Genomic DNA, 14,774 nt, shown 5'->3' with positions numbered 1-14,774 from the left:
GGAGAATCCCATGGACAGGAGAGCCTGGTGAGCTAGAGCCCATGAGGCTGCAAAGACTCTGACACGGCTGAGCGACTTAGCACAGCTCACACATTCACGTGCTGAGGAACCTCTGAAATATCTTACAGGAAGAAAAGAAATGAGGAGGGAGAGGGAGAGGCCAGGATGAAATGGGGCAGATGCCAGGATCAGGGGCAGATAAGGGAACATCACCTCTACTTTATACCGGATCCAGCCAAGCCCAGATGCCCCTGTCAAGCAGGAAGCTGTGTCCACTATCAGTGAGGGCGTCCTTGTGCTGATGACATTGACGTCACAGGCCGACCTGCCTGTCTGTCTCTCAACCCAGAGACCAGAGTCTGGAACAGAGGTCTCCTTCCTGTCCCAGCCCTGCCATGGAGCCCAGGCTTCTCCTCTGTGTGGCCCTGTGTCTCCTGGGAGCAGGTAAGTCCTGGTCAGGAAGGACATCTCTAACTAAAGCTTGTCCCCAGTTCTGTGCCTTTTGTCTACCGCAACAGCATGACTCTCCTGCACTCTGCCTCTAAATCTTCCTCCTCCTCCACAGGTCACGTGGGAGCCATGGTCATTCAGAACCCAAGATACCTGGTTACCGGGCTGGGAAAACCAGTGACCCTGAGCTGTTCTCAGGATATGAAGCATGATGTCATGTACTGGTACCAACAGAAGCCAAGCCAAGCACCAAAACTGCTGTTGTACTACTATGACAAAGAAATCACCAGGGAAAAAAACACCTCTGAAAACTTCCAGTCCAGCCGGCCTAACACCTCTTTCTGTTCTCTTGACATCCGCTCGGCAGGCCTGGGGGACTCAGCCGTGTATCTCTGTGCCAGCAGTAGAGACACAGAGCTGAAGCCTTCCCTGCCCTCTGTTCATAAACCTCTGTTTCCCAGAGCCAAGAGTCCCCTCTAGACCTGCCTCCCCTCTGGCAACCACGAGAGGAAGTGGTTTAAGGCTGTCATCATCTCCTCCGTAGATAGAAGTTGGATCTAAACCTACAAAACCCATTAACAGTTATGCCAGGAGTGGAAAAGCGGTTACTCTTACCCGACATTCAGTTGGTGGTAATTTCCCTGGATCATCCCTTCTGTTCTCTTCAGTACAGTAATAGAATCTTTTTTTTTTTAGTTGTTTCTTTTAAAGTCTGAGTGGTTGACTCAGAAACATGTTTAAGGACAGACCCAGGCAAAAGGTAGCACCGCTACCTGAATTCTCTCTCCCTGAATTCTCGCCATTAGAGGAAACTGCCCTCATAAGCATGTGAATGCAGTCTCATTGGTTTCTTATCAAGGAGGGAAAATTGATGGTGATGGTCTAGTTGCTAAGGCATGTCTGACTCTTGTGACCCCATGGACTGTAGGCCATCAGGCTCCTCTGTCCATGGGATTTCCCTGGCAAGAATACTGGAGTGGGTTGCCATTTCCTTCTCCCCTTCCCAACCTAGGGATTGAACCCAGGTCTCCAGCACTAAGGTGGGTCTCCTGCACTAAGCTGGATCTCCTGCACTAAGCTGGATCTCCTGCATTGCAGGCAGATTCTTTACCAACTGAGCCACAGGGAAGCCCAGGGAAAATTGGAACTGCTAAAATTTTGTGCCAGATTTGAAGGCACGTGAATTGCCTGGGCCATGCATTATGCACAGTGCCTCTGTCTATTTTTCCTGATATAAATCCATCTATGAACCATTTAAGTGGCACAAATAGGTCTCGTGTCAAAATTGAGAAGCAGCCCTGTGGAAGATGTATTAAAATTACAAGAGTTTGCCCTATCTTTTTAATATTAATAAAAATACCAAATACCACAGCTTGTTTGAAAGAAAAGGGATTTCTGCGCTCTACTATGAACAGCTTTCTGAAAGCCAGTATGTGTCCTACGTCCTTTACTAGGTTGAAACACTTATGGTGACTGATTGAATAAGTGGCGCATGAGTGAATAAAGCTCATCAGTGCAGCAGGGAACTGGCATCTGCTGGCTCTGAGATGCCTGATTTAGAAGATGAGAGCCTTTTAATGCTGTGTCCCTGTTTTAATGCTGAAGGACACAGATATCCTTACTATGCAATAATGTGTTACATAACTGCATATAGTCATCAATATCACAGGTGTCCAAGTCTTTAATCAAGAGACCAAGAAGTACTGCCCTAGATCCAATTCCGGTGATGTTAGGTAAAAATCAGAGAAGCTGAAAACTAGCATCTGAGCCACCCACCATCTAACTTCCATGTTTTACTCTTCTCTTTCTTAACCCACCATACATTTGCACTGCCTTTCTTGTGAGTGATTAAACCCTTTGGCTCTTTATTCATCTACCCAGATGTCGAAGTTTTCTTCTATAAAAGGAGATGTTGGGACTAGATTAATCTAGGGCCGCTCACGTTTTATGGCTCATGGTACAGTCTAGAAAACTGACCCATGTTGAGTGTAATGGCCAAAGCATTCCACCAGGGGGCAGCAGATGAGCTGCCAACTGTTTGCTACTTTCCTTCCGCAAACATTCCACTTCCTTTTGAATAAAAAGAGGGGAGAAATGAAGACCACGGGCTCATCTCATTTCAGGCCCAGATGAAAGGTGATATGAGCCAACGAAAGAAAATAAAGGAACGAAAGATAAAAAGTGGAGAGGGGAGTGGCACGAACTGTTTCGGAAGCTAAGCGCCCGTAAGGAAGGTTCAGTTCAGTTCAGTTCAGTCTCTCAGTCGTGTCTGGCTCTGCGACCCCACGAATCGCAGCACTCCAGGCCTCCTGTCCATCACCAACGAAAGTTATTAATGTCTCAACACTGTCCCCCATATGGACACATTCTAAACTAGGTTGTGTGTATAGTTAAGAAAAGATGCTCCACTCCACTGATGTACAAGATTAGTTCTAGAAATAATCTTTTTTTAGAGAAAATGCCTGTTGAGGGGAAATGGGAAGGAAGCCAAGGAGTCTGGGGAGGCCATCTGGCTGGGATGCAGATCCCACCTTGTGAGGAGAGAGGGAGGGAAGGAAGGAGGAAGGGGAGGAAAAGAGAGGAAGGGGAGGAAAAGAGAGGACGGAAGAAACGCAGGGCTTCGGCTGCCCTTCCTTAAGTCGCAGTAGAGCTCTGAAGCTCTGTGTCGTCGTGGCCTGCCGCGCACCATGGGGGCAGGGACAGTGGCTCGCTTCTCTTGGAACGACACCCTTCTGCTCTGAGTGGGTCCCTGGGTGTGGTCTTCTCGACCTGCCCCACCCCCCCTCCCAGAATGGAACCTCCACCCTATGGGCAAGTCAGAAAGAGGAAGACTGGGGCCTTGTGTTCTTGGCCTGTTATTTCTGGAAGAGTCCGCCCTCTGAATAGGTGCTGGTGGAAGGAGGGAACACAGACCTCTGGGCTGGACTGGCCAGGAACAGAGTTTCTACACCTCAGATCTGGAGGGGAGGAGCATTGCTGGCAGCTGGCCGCTCTCCAGGAGAAACTCGGGGATCCTGGTGTTCTGGACCACATCCCCATGGGCTAGAGCTTCTATCACAGAGCGACGGCCAGAGTCATGGCTCAGTGACACAGACTTGCAAGGCTTCTCCCAATATTTAGAAGATTTCCTTGAGTAACTGTTTCTCCATTTGCCGTATGCTCTTGGGACAATTTTCAGAGGCTACAAATGCGTGTTTCTAAATGTTCAGCTGTCATGCCATGTTCTTTGGAAATGAGGTATTCAGAGCTCCTCAAGCTGTCATCCTGGAGGTGCTTTTCGCCAGTACAAGTTTTCACATAAACAGGTGGCCAGGCCCTGGGTTATAATTTGCCAACCCCTGCTTGAGCCTCATTTTGTCCCAGGACAAAAGCATGGCTGTTCTGGGAGTACTGGTGAATCTTTTCTGAGCGTTCTCTCTAATGTTTGCTAGTTCCATTCTACCGAGACACAGACTACTCCTGAGTCAAAGTATTACGATCCCTTCAAAGGCTTCTGGAGCTTTTTGCGTAGCTTCTTCCTCTCTGGTAGTCTTCCTCACAAACTGTAGGCGCTTTTGTTGCCTCTATCTTCTAACCTCTGTCTCATGCCAACATTTACCTTCTCTGTTTTTCCTCCACACTTGTTACGTGTCCAATTCTGTGTGTCCCCATGGACTGCAGCATGCCAGGCTTCCCTGTCCGTTCCCAATTCCCAGAGTCTACTCAAACTCATGTCCATCAGGTCGGTGATGCCATCCAACCGTCTCATCCTCTGTCTTCCCCTTCTCCTCCCACCTTCCATCTTTCCCAGCGTCAGGGTTGGCTCTTCGCATCATCCCTCCTCACTGTGTACAGATTTCCCCCCATTCTTTTCTCATCTCGGAAGAGTCAGTCTTGTGCTGGCTGTTTTCCAAAGACTGAGTACAGTTGTTTCCTATATTCTATTTTTTCACTGGCACAGAGTAGGATTCTAAATTTAACAGATAGATTTAGGTTCTGGTGACTGCATTTAATAACATAATACATAGGAAATGGTAAATCTGATGGGAGATGAATGAAACTGAGAGAAGAGAAATTTCCAGGACCTAATGGATAGTCTATAGTCAATGCTGTCAAATGCTTCAACGAAATCAAGCAGGCAGAGAAAATAATTAAGTTTGGGAGCTTCCCTGGTGGCTCAGTGGTAAACAATCCACCTGCCAATACAGGAGACATGGGTTCGATCCCTGATGTGGGAAGACCCCACATGCTGTGGAGCAGCGATGCCCATACACCACAACTATTGAGTCTGTGCTCTAGAGCCCAGGAAATGCAACTATTGAGTACATGTACCGCAATTGCTGAAGCCTGGAGAAGGCGATGGCACCCCACTCGAGTACTCTTGCCTGGAAAATCCCATGGATGGAGGAGCCTGGTAAGCTGCAGTCCATGGGGTCGCTAAGAGTCGGACACAACTGAGCAACTTCACTTTCACTTTTCACTTTCATGCATTGGAGAAGGAAATGGCACGCCACTCCAGTATTCTTGCCTGGAGAATCCCAGAGACGGGGGAGCCTGGTGGGCTGCTGTCTATGGAGTCACAGAGTCGGACACGACTGAAGCGACTTAGCAGCAGCAGCAGCAGCAGCACACACTCTTGAGCCCCTGCTCTGCAGCAAGAGATGCCACCGCAATGAGAAACCCACGCACTGCAGCTCAAGAGTAGCCCCCATTCTCTGCAACTAGAGCAAAGCCTGCCCAGCAATGAAGACCCAGCACAGCCAAAAATAAATAAAATAGAATAATTTGAAAACATAAGTTTTTGTCCTAGTAAATATACCATACTAATCTGTAGAGGAATCATTTTATAAGCATAGATAGAGTGGAAATACACCATAGGAAAGCTGAAGGTGGCATCTAAAGGAGTGACTTCTTTGTGCCAAAAGCAAACGTCTTTATATAAATTTCACTGGGTTCCAGGAAGTGATCACATCACAGAGGAGCCGCTCACAGGGGATGAAAGAGCCTCAGAGAAACCCGCTTGCCTCTGCCCGTTTCCTGATGCTGCCATGAGCCCCACACTCACCTGCTTCACAGTCCTTTGTCTCCTGGGTGCAGGTGAGTCCCTGTTTTGATCTGGCCAGTGCCCTGCTCTCAGCCTTTCATCCAGGTCATCAGACGCCCACCAGGGCTAAGTCTCCAACTTCTGTGTGCTTTCTTCACAGGTTTCCTTGAGGCAGAAGTCACCCAGACTCCAGGGCACCTGGTTCAAGGGAAAGGACTGGAAGTGGAAATGTATTGTGTTCCCAAAAAAGGACATATTTATGTTTTCTGGTATCAGCAGATCCTGGCAAAAGAGTTCAAGTTCTTGATTTCCTTCCAAAATGATAAAGTCTTGGATGATAAAGAGATGCCCAAGAAGAGATTTTCAGCTAAGTGCCCCTCAAACTCACCTTGTAGTCTGAAGATCCAGCCTGCAGAGCCACAGGACTCAGCTATGTATTTCTGTGCCAGCAGTGATTGCACAGTGAGAAATATTGGCTAAGCTTAATGCACAAACTCAACCCAGGCTCAGCTCAGGAAGCAGGTGGTACAGTAGGCTGAAAGGAAATAACAGACAAGAACTAGAGCAATCTTAAGCCATATGGACATTTCTTGCAAGGCTGAATGTATTATTGTACATCTTATAAAATCTTAAAACAAGACACAGGCATTCTTTTGGAATGAAGTCCTGAAACTGTGACATGGTAGATTTGATGACTCCTTTCTTTTTCCAACTTGTTGGCTCCATTTATTCTCCCTTATTATAAACTGTCTCCTCTATTGCTTAGATTTCATAGTAAGCTGTTGTTCAGTCACTCAGACATGTCTGACTCTTTGTGGAGTGGACTACACTCCATGGACGGCAGCACGCCAGGCTTCCCTGTCCTTCACCATCTCCCGGAGCCCGCTCAAACTCATGTCCATTGAGTCAGTGATGCCATCCAACCATCTCGTCCTCTGTCACCCCCATTTCCTCTTGCCTTTAGTCTTTCCCACATCAGGGTCTTTTCATAGTATGTAGAAGATTATAGATTCAGATGTCAGCTCTCCAGCCACATTAAGGACCAACTTTCTCTCATGTTAGATTCCAAATCTAGAAAATCAGGGAAAAGATGATCCTGTTTTACTTGAAAACATGCTTTTGGAAAATACATTAGCCAAAGGGGTTGGGCTATTTTGAACAACATGGCAGCTGAGGCTTTGTCACTTTGACTTTATAGATCAAAAATTGCAAAGAGAGGAATTCTTTAATTAGGAGACAGGACACCCAAGAGATGGTCATCACACATGAAGTATGAAGGATAATTAATGCATTTGCTGGACACAGAAAACCTAGGAAAACAGAAAGAACTAGAGAAGAGAGCAGATCCTTAGTTTCTAAAATAATGTCAGCCCAAGTGAAGATTCTGGTTAATATCATTTTTAAGGCATTAAATCCAGGTAACACACACACAAAAAAAAACATGTTAATTTTAAGTGTGACCATATCAGACCCCATAGTCACCAATTATATTCTATGGAGTTGATGGAGGAGACAGATTAATATGTTCTCAGCAAAAAAATACCTGATGTGCAGACAACTGAAATCCAGATAATTAAAAAACCCTCAGGTATCTGACCCAAGTTGTAATGAGGGACAATACAATCCACATCAGTGTAAGTGAAGGGAGCTGGGGAGGTCATTGCCATGACAAGGAACAGTTAGAGAATTCAAAATTCCTCTGTTAACATCTAATGATCCATTCTTTTTACAAATCTGATCATTTAGCACCACATAACAGAAGTTTATTTCCTCTTTCTAGTCATATCTGTTCTTATTTCAGTATGAGCTGAACCAAATGTGTTATTCCCAGAAGTCCAAATATAATTCTTTTTTTCTCAGGCAAAATTTCATTCTGACCCTCTGAAACAGAAACTCAGAGAAATGTTCCTTAGTGTCCCTTTTTGTTCCTCTCCAAATCCAGTCTTACTCTTGATCACCAGCACTTTTGTTTTGTCACAGAAGAGTCACTCCTTTGAATGCTATCTTTGGCTTTTTACGGGGGTATTCCCATTCTTATGAAACTATTAAATATTCAGTTCAGTTCAGTTCAGTCGCTCAGTCGTGTCCGACTCTTTCTGACCCCATGAATCGCAACACTCCAGGCCTCCCTGTCCATCACCAACTCCTGGAGTTCACTCGGACTCGCATCCATCGAGTCCGTGATGCCATCCAGCCATCTCATCCTCTGTCGTTCCCTTCTCCTCCTGCCCCCAATCCCTCCCAGCATCAGAATCTTTTCCAATGAGTCAACTCTTTACATGAGGTGGCCAAAGTACTGGAGTTTCAGCTTCAGCATCATTCCTTCCAAAGAAATCCCAGGGCTGATCTCCTTTAGGATGGACTGGTTGGATCTCCTTGCAGTCCAAGGGACTCTCAAGAGTCTTCTCCAACACCACAGTTCAAAAGCATCAATTCTTCAGTGCTCAGCTTTCTTCACAGTCCAACTCTCACATCCATATATGACCACTGGAAAAACCATAGCCTTGACTAGGCGGACCCTAGTCGGCAAAGTAATGTCTCTGCTTTTGAATATGCTATCTAGGTTGGTCATAACTTTTCTTCCAAGGAGTAAGCGTCTTTTAATTTCATGGCTACAGTCACCATCTACAGTGATTTTGGAGCCCCCAAAATAAAGTCTGCCACTGTTTCCACTGTTTCCCCATCTATTTCCAATGAAGGGATGGGACCAGATGCCATGATCTTCGTTTTCTGAATGTGGAGCTTTAAGCCAACTTTTTCACTCTCCTCTTTCACTTTCATCAAGAGGCTTTTTAGTTCCTCTTCACTTTCTGCCATAAGGGTGGTGTCATCTGCATATCTGAGGTTATTGATATTTCTTCTGGCGATCTTGATTCCAGCTTGTGCTTCTTCCAGTCCAGCGTTTCTCATGATGTACTCTGCATAGAAGTTAAATAAGCATGGTGACATTAAATATTAGAAACTCCTAAATATTAGAAGCATATATTTTGCTGGAATAAAGTCTTATTATTTGACAATACTGACTATACCATAGGCCCTGGAAATTTCTCTTCCTTCACCTTCATTCACATCATTTCCAATTAGGTTTCTTGTTTCCTATCTATTTTTTAACTCAATTTTCAGAACATGAATCTGTCCATTAAATATCCCCTTTCCCAGGCTTCCCTGTAGCTCAGACAGTAAAGAATCTGCCTGTAAGGCAGGAGACCCAGGTTTGGTTCTCAGATCAGGAAGATCCCCTGGAGAAGAGAATGGCAACCCACTCCAGTATTCTTGCCTGGAGAATTCCACGGACAGAGGAACCTGGTGGACTACAGTCCATGGGGTCACAAACAGTCGGACATGACCTAGTGACTAACACTACTTACCGAGGTCCAGCCCCGGTGGATCCAGGGTGATTCGAAGGTGGGGGGACAGAGTCGGCGTCTTTGGAAAAATACATATTTAATCACAGATATAGAGAGATTAGAAATGGATAGTGTAGTAGGAAGATCAGTGGAGAAAAGGAGGCTGAATAACTTGGGTTACGTGAAATAGCATCCATGCTCCAGATGGGAATTCAGTCAGAAAAACCGGAGCAAGAAAGAAGCGACATGGGGGAATCAGTCTTTCCGGAAACTGATCCGATTTCTTTATTTTTGGGTTTGCTTATATACCTTTTGTTACACATAGGGATGAATACAGAGTCACGTGGGGGTCAGCAGTCCTGACCTTTATCAAAATCAGGTGCTTCACATAAATGTATATATAAAAAGGGTCTTAGGGATATTACATCATCTTCTGGCCAGGAGTGAGACCTGCTGACATTTTATGATCCTTTCTTTCTGATAACCAAAAAACTTATTTTTTCCAAGGGTGTTTTTTCTTAAACCAGGCACCACCCTCCAAATAAAGTTACATTCCTATAGGGTGAGGGTGTAGTGAGTTACAATCAAGAAAGGAATTTATTTAACCCAAGGTTAACATGATTAGTCTTAAAGGTTAATACTTATTTCTCCTATATGCTTAAAGGTTAATACTTATTTCTCCTATATGTTAGTTATATTCATTATAAGAGTAGGGAATATGGAGATTTAGCAGCAAATATCAGCCCCATACATGAAAATCCTTTCACCAATGTTCCCCTTAAGATCTATTTAGTCTTAAGATATGATAAAGTTACATTCTTACATAGCAAGGACACAGTGTTTTATAACAAAGTACAGTGATCTATTAAAAGAGAAAATCCATTAACTCAAAAAGTCTAGTATCACTAACATCAAAAACGACTATATTTCCTTTGCTATATTCCAAATACATTGATTAGTATATTCCCAGGTGTCTAAGGATATGGAGGCCTGGCGGCAATTATTGACTCAACAAGAAGAAAAGGTCCTATGCTAATTAAGACTCTCAAAATACTCCAAAACTCTCTGTGCTGTTTACAGTTGAGAGGTAGTAAACAATCATGTGCCTAGAGGCAGCGGTATGGATAATCCTGTCACACAAGCTAGTCTGTCAGCAGAGAGGTTTGACCTGAGACATCCTTGTCCCACCCAGAGCAGGGAATTAGCAGCAATTATTGACACAACAAATGAAGAACCCTTCACCAATATAATTCCTAACCAACTATACTAACAATTTCTAACTCCCCAAAAGAATTTGCCTTTAGTAAGTCTAAAACATCTCATGCCTCTCAGGTTGGGAGGCTGTAAACAATCACATGTGGCCGGACAAACCTACAGGTGGGCTAGATAACCTTCAGAGGAGTCCGTAAGCTGAAACACTCTTGTCACGCCCAAGAATTTTTATTGTCTTGGAGCTGCATGTTTACTCCTTCTCCGAGAGCCCCCCGTAGAGTCAGAGGTGTAGGTGAGAGCATAAAACAGACTCTGGTTTGGGGGTTAGATGCTCGGGAACAGGGGGTTTCCTGAGGCTTGATCACGCCTTTGCGTATGCCAAGCCTCCTTCCTCATGACCTTTGCCATGGGCGGAGTTCCTCACGCTGGCCCCCGGCAACTACTATACTACTTCCCAGGAAATTCTTGTTCTACTTCAATTTTAACATGTAATTTAATGCCTTGGGTGTCTTTTTTAGTCAGTTTAGCCTATTGAGAATCTCTACTTGAAAAAAATGTAGTGTGATCTGAGACAACTTGCCTCACCTGAGGGACAGAATAAACAGGTACATTCTAGGACAGCATCAGGATTTCAGAGGCAAAATTTCTGGGGTGGGTTATAGGAATGCATATAATTTTGCCAAGACCCTGGTGATTTTTTGTTCATATTAAAATTTGAGAATATATGTCAAGAGAACTTTATATGATAGAATTGCAACCCTTGTGTAGAGCTCTACCATTCTCTTCTTGATCTTTTTTTTTTTTAATTTTCACTCTCTTCTTTTCCCTTTTCTATTTATTCTTGCTTCTTTTTGTTGTTAGAATGATTTCTATATTTGGTAGATAACAGGATGCTGGTAAGATAGCTCCCCATGAAAGGAGAGACATAACTACAGCTAAATAATTTAAAATTCTAGATCAGTATTAAAGACACCCACTCATTTCTGATGAAAATTTTGCAGCACGTGCTTCAGTGTCAAATGAAAAAACATATCCCAGAATTGCTGGCAGAATCACTTCCTGATTCTCCTCCAGGTCTTCAGGGGTCCCGCCTGCCGGTCTTGTTCCAGGTTGATGTCAGAGGACTCGGTTGGCAAGTACTGTGATTCCATGACCCAGCTTCTCTGGAGTAATGGGGCCAGGGTTTGGCAGCAGTCTCTGGACTCAGAGATTGAATTAAATCCAACAGAGATGTCTCATACCTGCTAGTGCTGGAGGGTCTCCTGTGGAGGAGTGGGTTGGCAGGGGCTCATCACAGGCACGGGGTACTGCCAGCAGCAGTCCTGGAAGGTCCCCCTTGGCATAAGCCCTCCTGAAGGTCGCCATCAACCCTACCACAGAGTCTGCAGACCCTAGGGCTGGGTCACCCCAGGTCAGCCAACCAACAGGGAGAGAGTACAAACTTCTTATGTTTTTCTTAAACTTCCACTTTCCTAAGAGCCCTCAAGTGGGTTTGGAGCCTGTTCACATCATCCAGGTAACAAAATCAACAAGAGGTCAAACATTTGGCCTGAGGGTTCCCTGTCTCCTGCAGAAGGTGCCCCTCAGGCTGTGGGTGTTGTCAATGGGGCCCACGGTCTGCAATTCTCTTTGCTGCTGTGCGTCAGAAACCAGTGCTGGGAGCGCTCTTCCTACTCTGACCCTGCCATGGACATGAGGCTCCTCTGCTGGGAGACCTGCCTCCTGGGGGAGGGGATTTTGAGGGTGCATGAGGACCTGTGTAGAAGATGTCTTCTAGAGCCACAACAGAAGCACTCTCTGTGCTTCTCTCTCTTCCCACAGGACACGCAGACCCTGGGGTCAGCCCAATACCACCCACTGGATCACAGAGATGGGACGGGGTGAGTCTTAGATAGGATCCAATTTCTGGTTACATCAGTTCAGTTCCGTTCCGTTCATTTGCTCAGTTGTGTGAGACTCTTTGCAACCCCATGGACTGCAGCATGCCAGGCTTCCCTGTCCATCACCAACTCTCAGAGCTTGCTCAAACTCATGTCCTTTGAGTCAGTGATGCCATCCACCCATCTCATCCTCTGTCGTCCCCTTCTCCTCCTGCCTTCCATCTTTCCCTGCATCAGGTCTTTTCTTCTCATCAGGTGGCCAAAGTTTTGGAGCTTTAGCATCAGTCCTTCCAGTGAATATTCAGGACTGATCTCCTTTAGGACAGACTGGTTGGATCTTGCCATCCAAGGGACTTTCAAGAGTCTTTTCCAACACCACAGTTCAAAAGCATCAATTCTTTGGTAATCAGCTTTCTTTATGGTCCAGCTCTCACATCCATACATAACTACTGGAAAAACCATAGCTTTGACTAGGTGGACCTTTGCTGGCAAAGTAATGTCTCTGCTTTTTAACATGCTGTCTAGGTTGGTCATAGCTTTTCTTCCAAGGAGCAAGCGTCTTTTCATTTCATGGATGCAGTCACCATCTGCAGTGATTTTGGAGCCCGAGAAAATAAAGTCTGTCACAGTTTCCATTGTTTCCCCATCTATTTGCCAGGAAGTGGTGGGACAGGATGCCATGATCTTCATTTTTTGAATGCTGAGTTGTCTGGTCACGTATTTGTTGAGGATGTCTGGTCACATATTTCTTTACAAAATGTGAGGCTGGAGATGGAGTTTCTGTTTCCTTCCATATTCCCGAAGCACCGCAGCTGATGGATTCTCAGCCGAAAGACCTAAGGGCACCCATTCTCTCCTGAAGCTCCAGCTTGCGGATCCAAGGACTCAGCTGCGCATTTCTGACCCTGGTGCAGTGTGGCTGAGTCAGTTTCCTCTGGTGCAGGCTCGCTGGCCTCTCATCTCCCCCTGGGCTCTAGGATGATATTTGAAAAGGCCCTTCCTCATCTTTCTGCCTCAGAGGAAAGCAGCAGCTTGATGGCTGTGACTCTAGCTGCTACCAGCAGGGAGCCAGACTGTAAATTCTGTCTTGAATTATCCTGGTGGATGTGCTTTGGGACTTGGGCTTCTGAAATTCCTAAAAATAATGCAGAATTAGGCAGTCTGTGGTTAGGCCTGTGATTAAAATTGGGTTTAGTAGTAAAGACCCCCATCTCAACAATTTCAAGTACAGAAGCCAGATAGCTGAAGTCAGTATCTCAGAAATGCTAAGAAACTCCTTCTGAGCTTACCTCAAACACAACTCCCCTGCAAACTCTTTCTCCATCAACATACCTTCCCAAGATGACGACCTCCACGTCTGTGGGACCACGGACAGCTGACAACTAGGGGTTTATAAGAGTCCTTTATCACAAGTCTGTCTTCTCCGCAGACTGGCAGACCCTTAAAGGCAGTGATTATATGGGAGTAGCTGTGAAGGAAGAGCAAGTACAGTCTTCCTGAGAGGAAGGAAGTCAGATAAACGCTAACTAGTGATCCCCACTCAGAGACACTTTCAGGAAACTCAAATCTCAGTCCTTGTACAGCTGCCCAGGAAAGCATGAAATGATACTCCATGCTATCAAACCCTCAACTCCTCCATTCTCTCTCTGATAGGCTCCAGGTCCGCAGGCACTGAAACTGGAGTTTTAGGAAACCTGCCTCTTAATTCTAATTCTGGGACTTCCCCGGTGGCTCAGTGGTAAAGAGTCCATCTGCCAGTGCAGGAGCCGCAGGAGACGCGGGTTCGATCCCTGGGTTGCGAAGATCCCCTGGAGGAGGAAATGGCAACCCGCTCCACTATTCTTGGAGAACAGTGAAAAATCCCTGGAAAATCCCATGGACAGAGGAGCCTGGTGGGCCACAGTCCATGGGGTTGCAAAAGAGTTGGACACAGCTTAGCAACTAAAACAACAACAACAATCCCAATTCTGGCTTTTATTTCAAAAAGCTGTAGGATGCTGGCAGACACCCTCGACTTTCTCAGACTCAGTGTCCTCTTTAAAATTAGAGACTTGCATCATTTACTTGTTCTCCAAGATCTGACATGACTATTATTTTTTGACTCAGGATGTATCTCCATTTTCTCCCCCAACACCTGTGACCACCGGGATTGCTGGGGAAGACATGTCACAGCCATCTGGAAGTAACCATGCATAATTGTGCTTGTGGATATGACTGATCCAAGAACACCTGCTGGGAAGGGGCCCCGTGGAACACCCCTGCAAGCCTCAACATGGATTCTGACTTGAAATGTGTCCCTATCATAGAAAACAGTGTATATTTTCTGCAATCTCCCCTGATGGCAATAAAGGAGTGTGTCAGAAGGTCCACCACCACAGAAAGTGGTCAGACCTTCTGGTGTACATGGCAGCCCTGATTCAGACCCATCATCCTGGCCTCATTATAAAGAGCATCTTTTTCACATACTAAAGGGTTCTGTTTGGGACCACAAATACATGGCCATTGTATACCAGAATACAACTTGCAGCTTCCTGCTGTGAAGAGCAGACCATTTATTATCGCGGTGAACTGTGTCAAAGAAAATTTTACTTAGACACTTATTACAATGAAAAGGCAGGCTTTATTCAGTGAAACCACAGCAATGGGGTTTTGTGGTAGGGGAGACGGATTGGGCACAACTCAAATAAACAAAAGTTTACTCTATAGTCAAGGAGTAGGGAGGCAGAGGGGTTCAGTAGACAGAATTACTAAGAGGAAACTTCAGGAATAAGGGGAGATACTGGCTAAACTGAGCTACCTGGGTTGTTGTTGAAGGCTGGTCAGGCTGATCAGACATCACCTTGAGGGGTTGGGGGGTGAAGG

The 14,774-nt window shown here is 45.5% G+C and overlaps 1 gene segment (V, D, J or C); it reads left to right on the top strand.

Annotated features, from left to right (window-relative positions):
- On the top strand, window positions 346–1,079 carry LOC102171594. The segment is given in 2 exon segments: window positions 346–444; window positions 566–1,079. Coding segments are annotated over 2 exon segments (414 nt in total).

This window comes from Capra hircus, chromosome 4 (assembly GCF_001704415.2).
Source record: "Capra hircus breed San Clemente chromosome 4, ASM170441v1, whole genome shotgun sequence".
NCBI classification, from domain to species: Eukaryota; Metazoa; Chordata; class Mammalia; order Artiodactyla; family Bovidae; genus Capra; species Capra hircus.
This window is presented reverse-complemented; position numbering and strand designations above follow the sequence as displayed.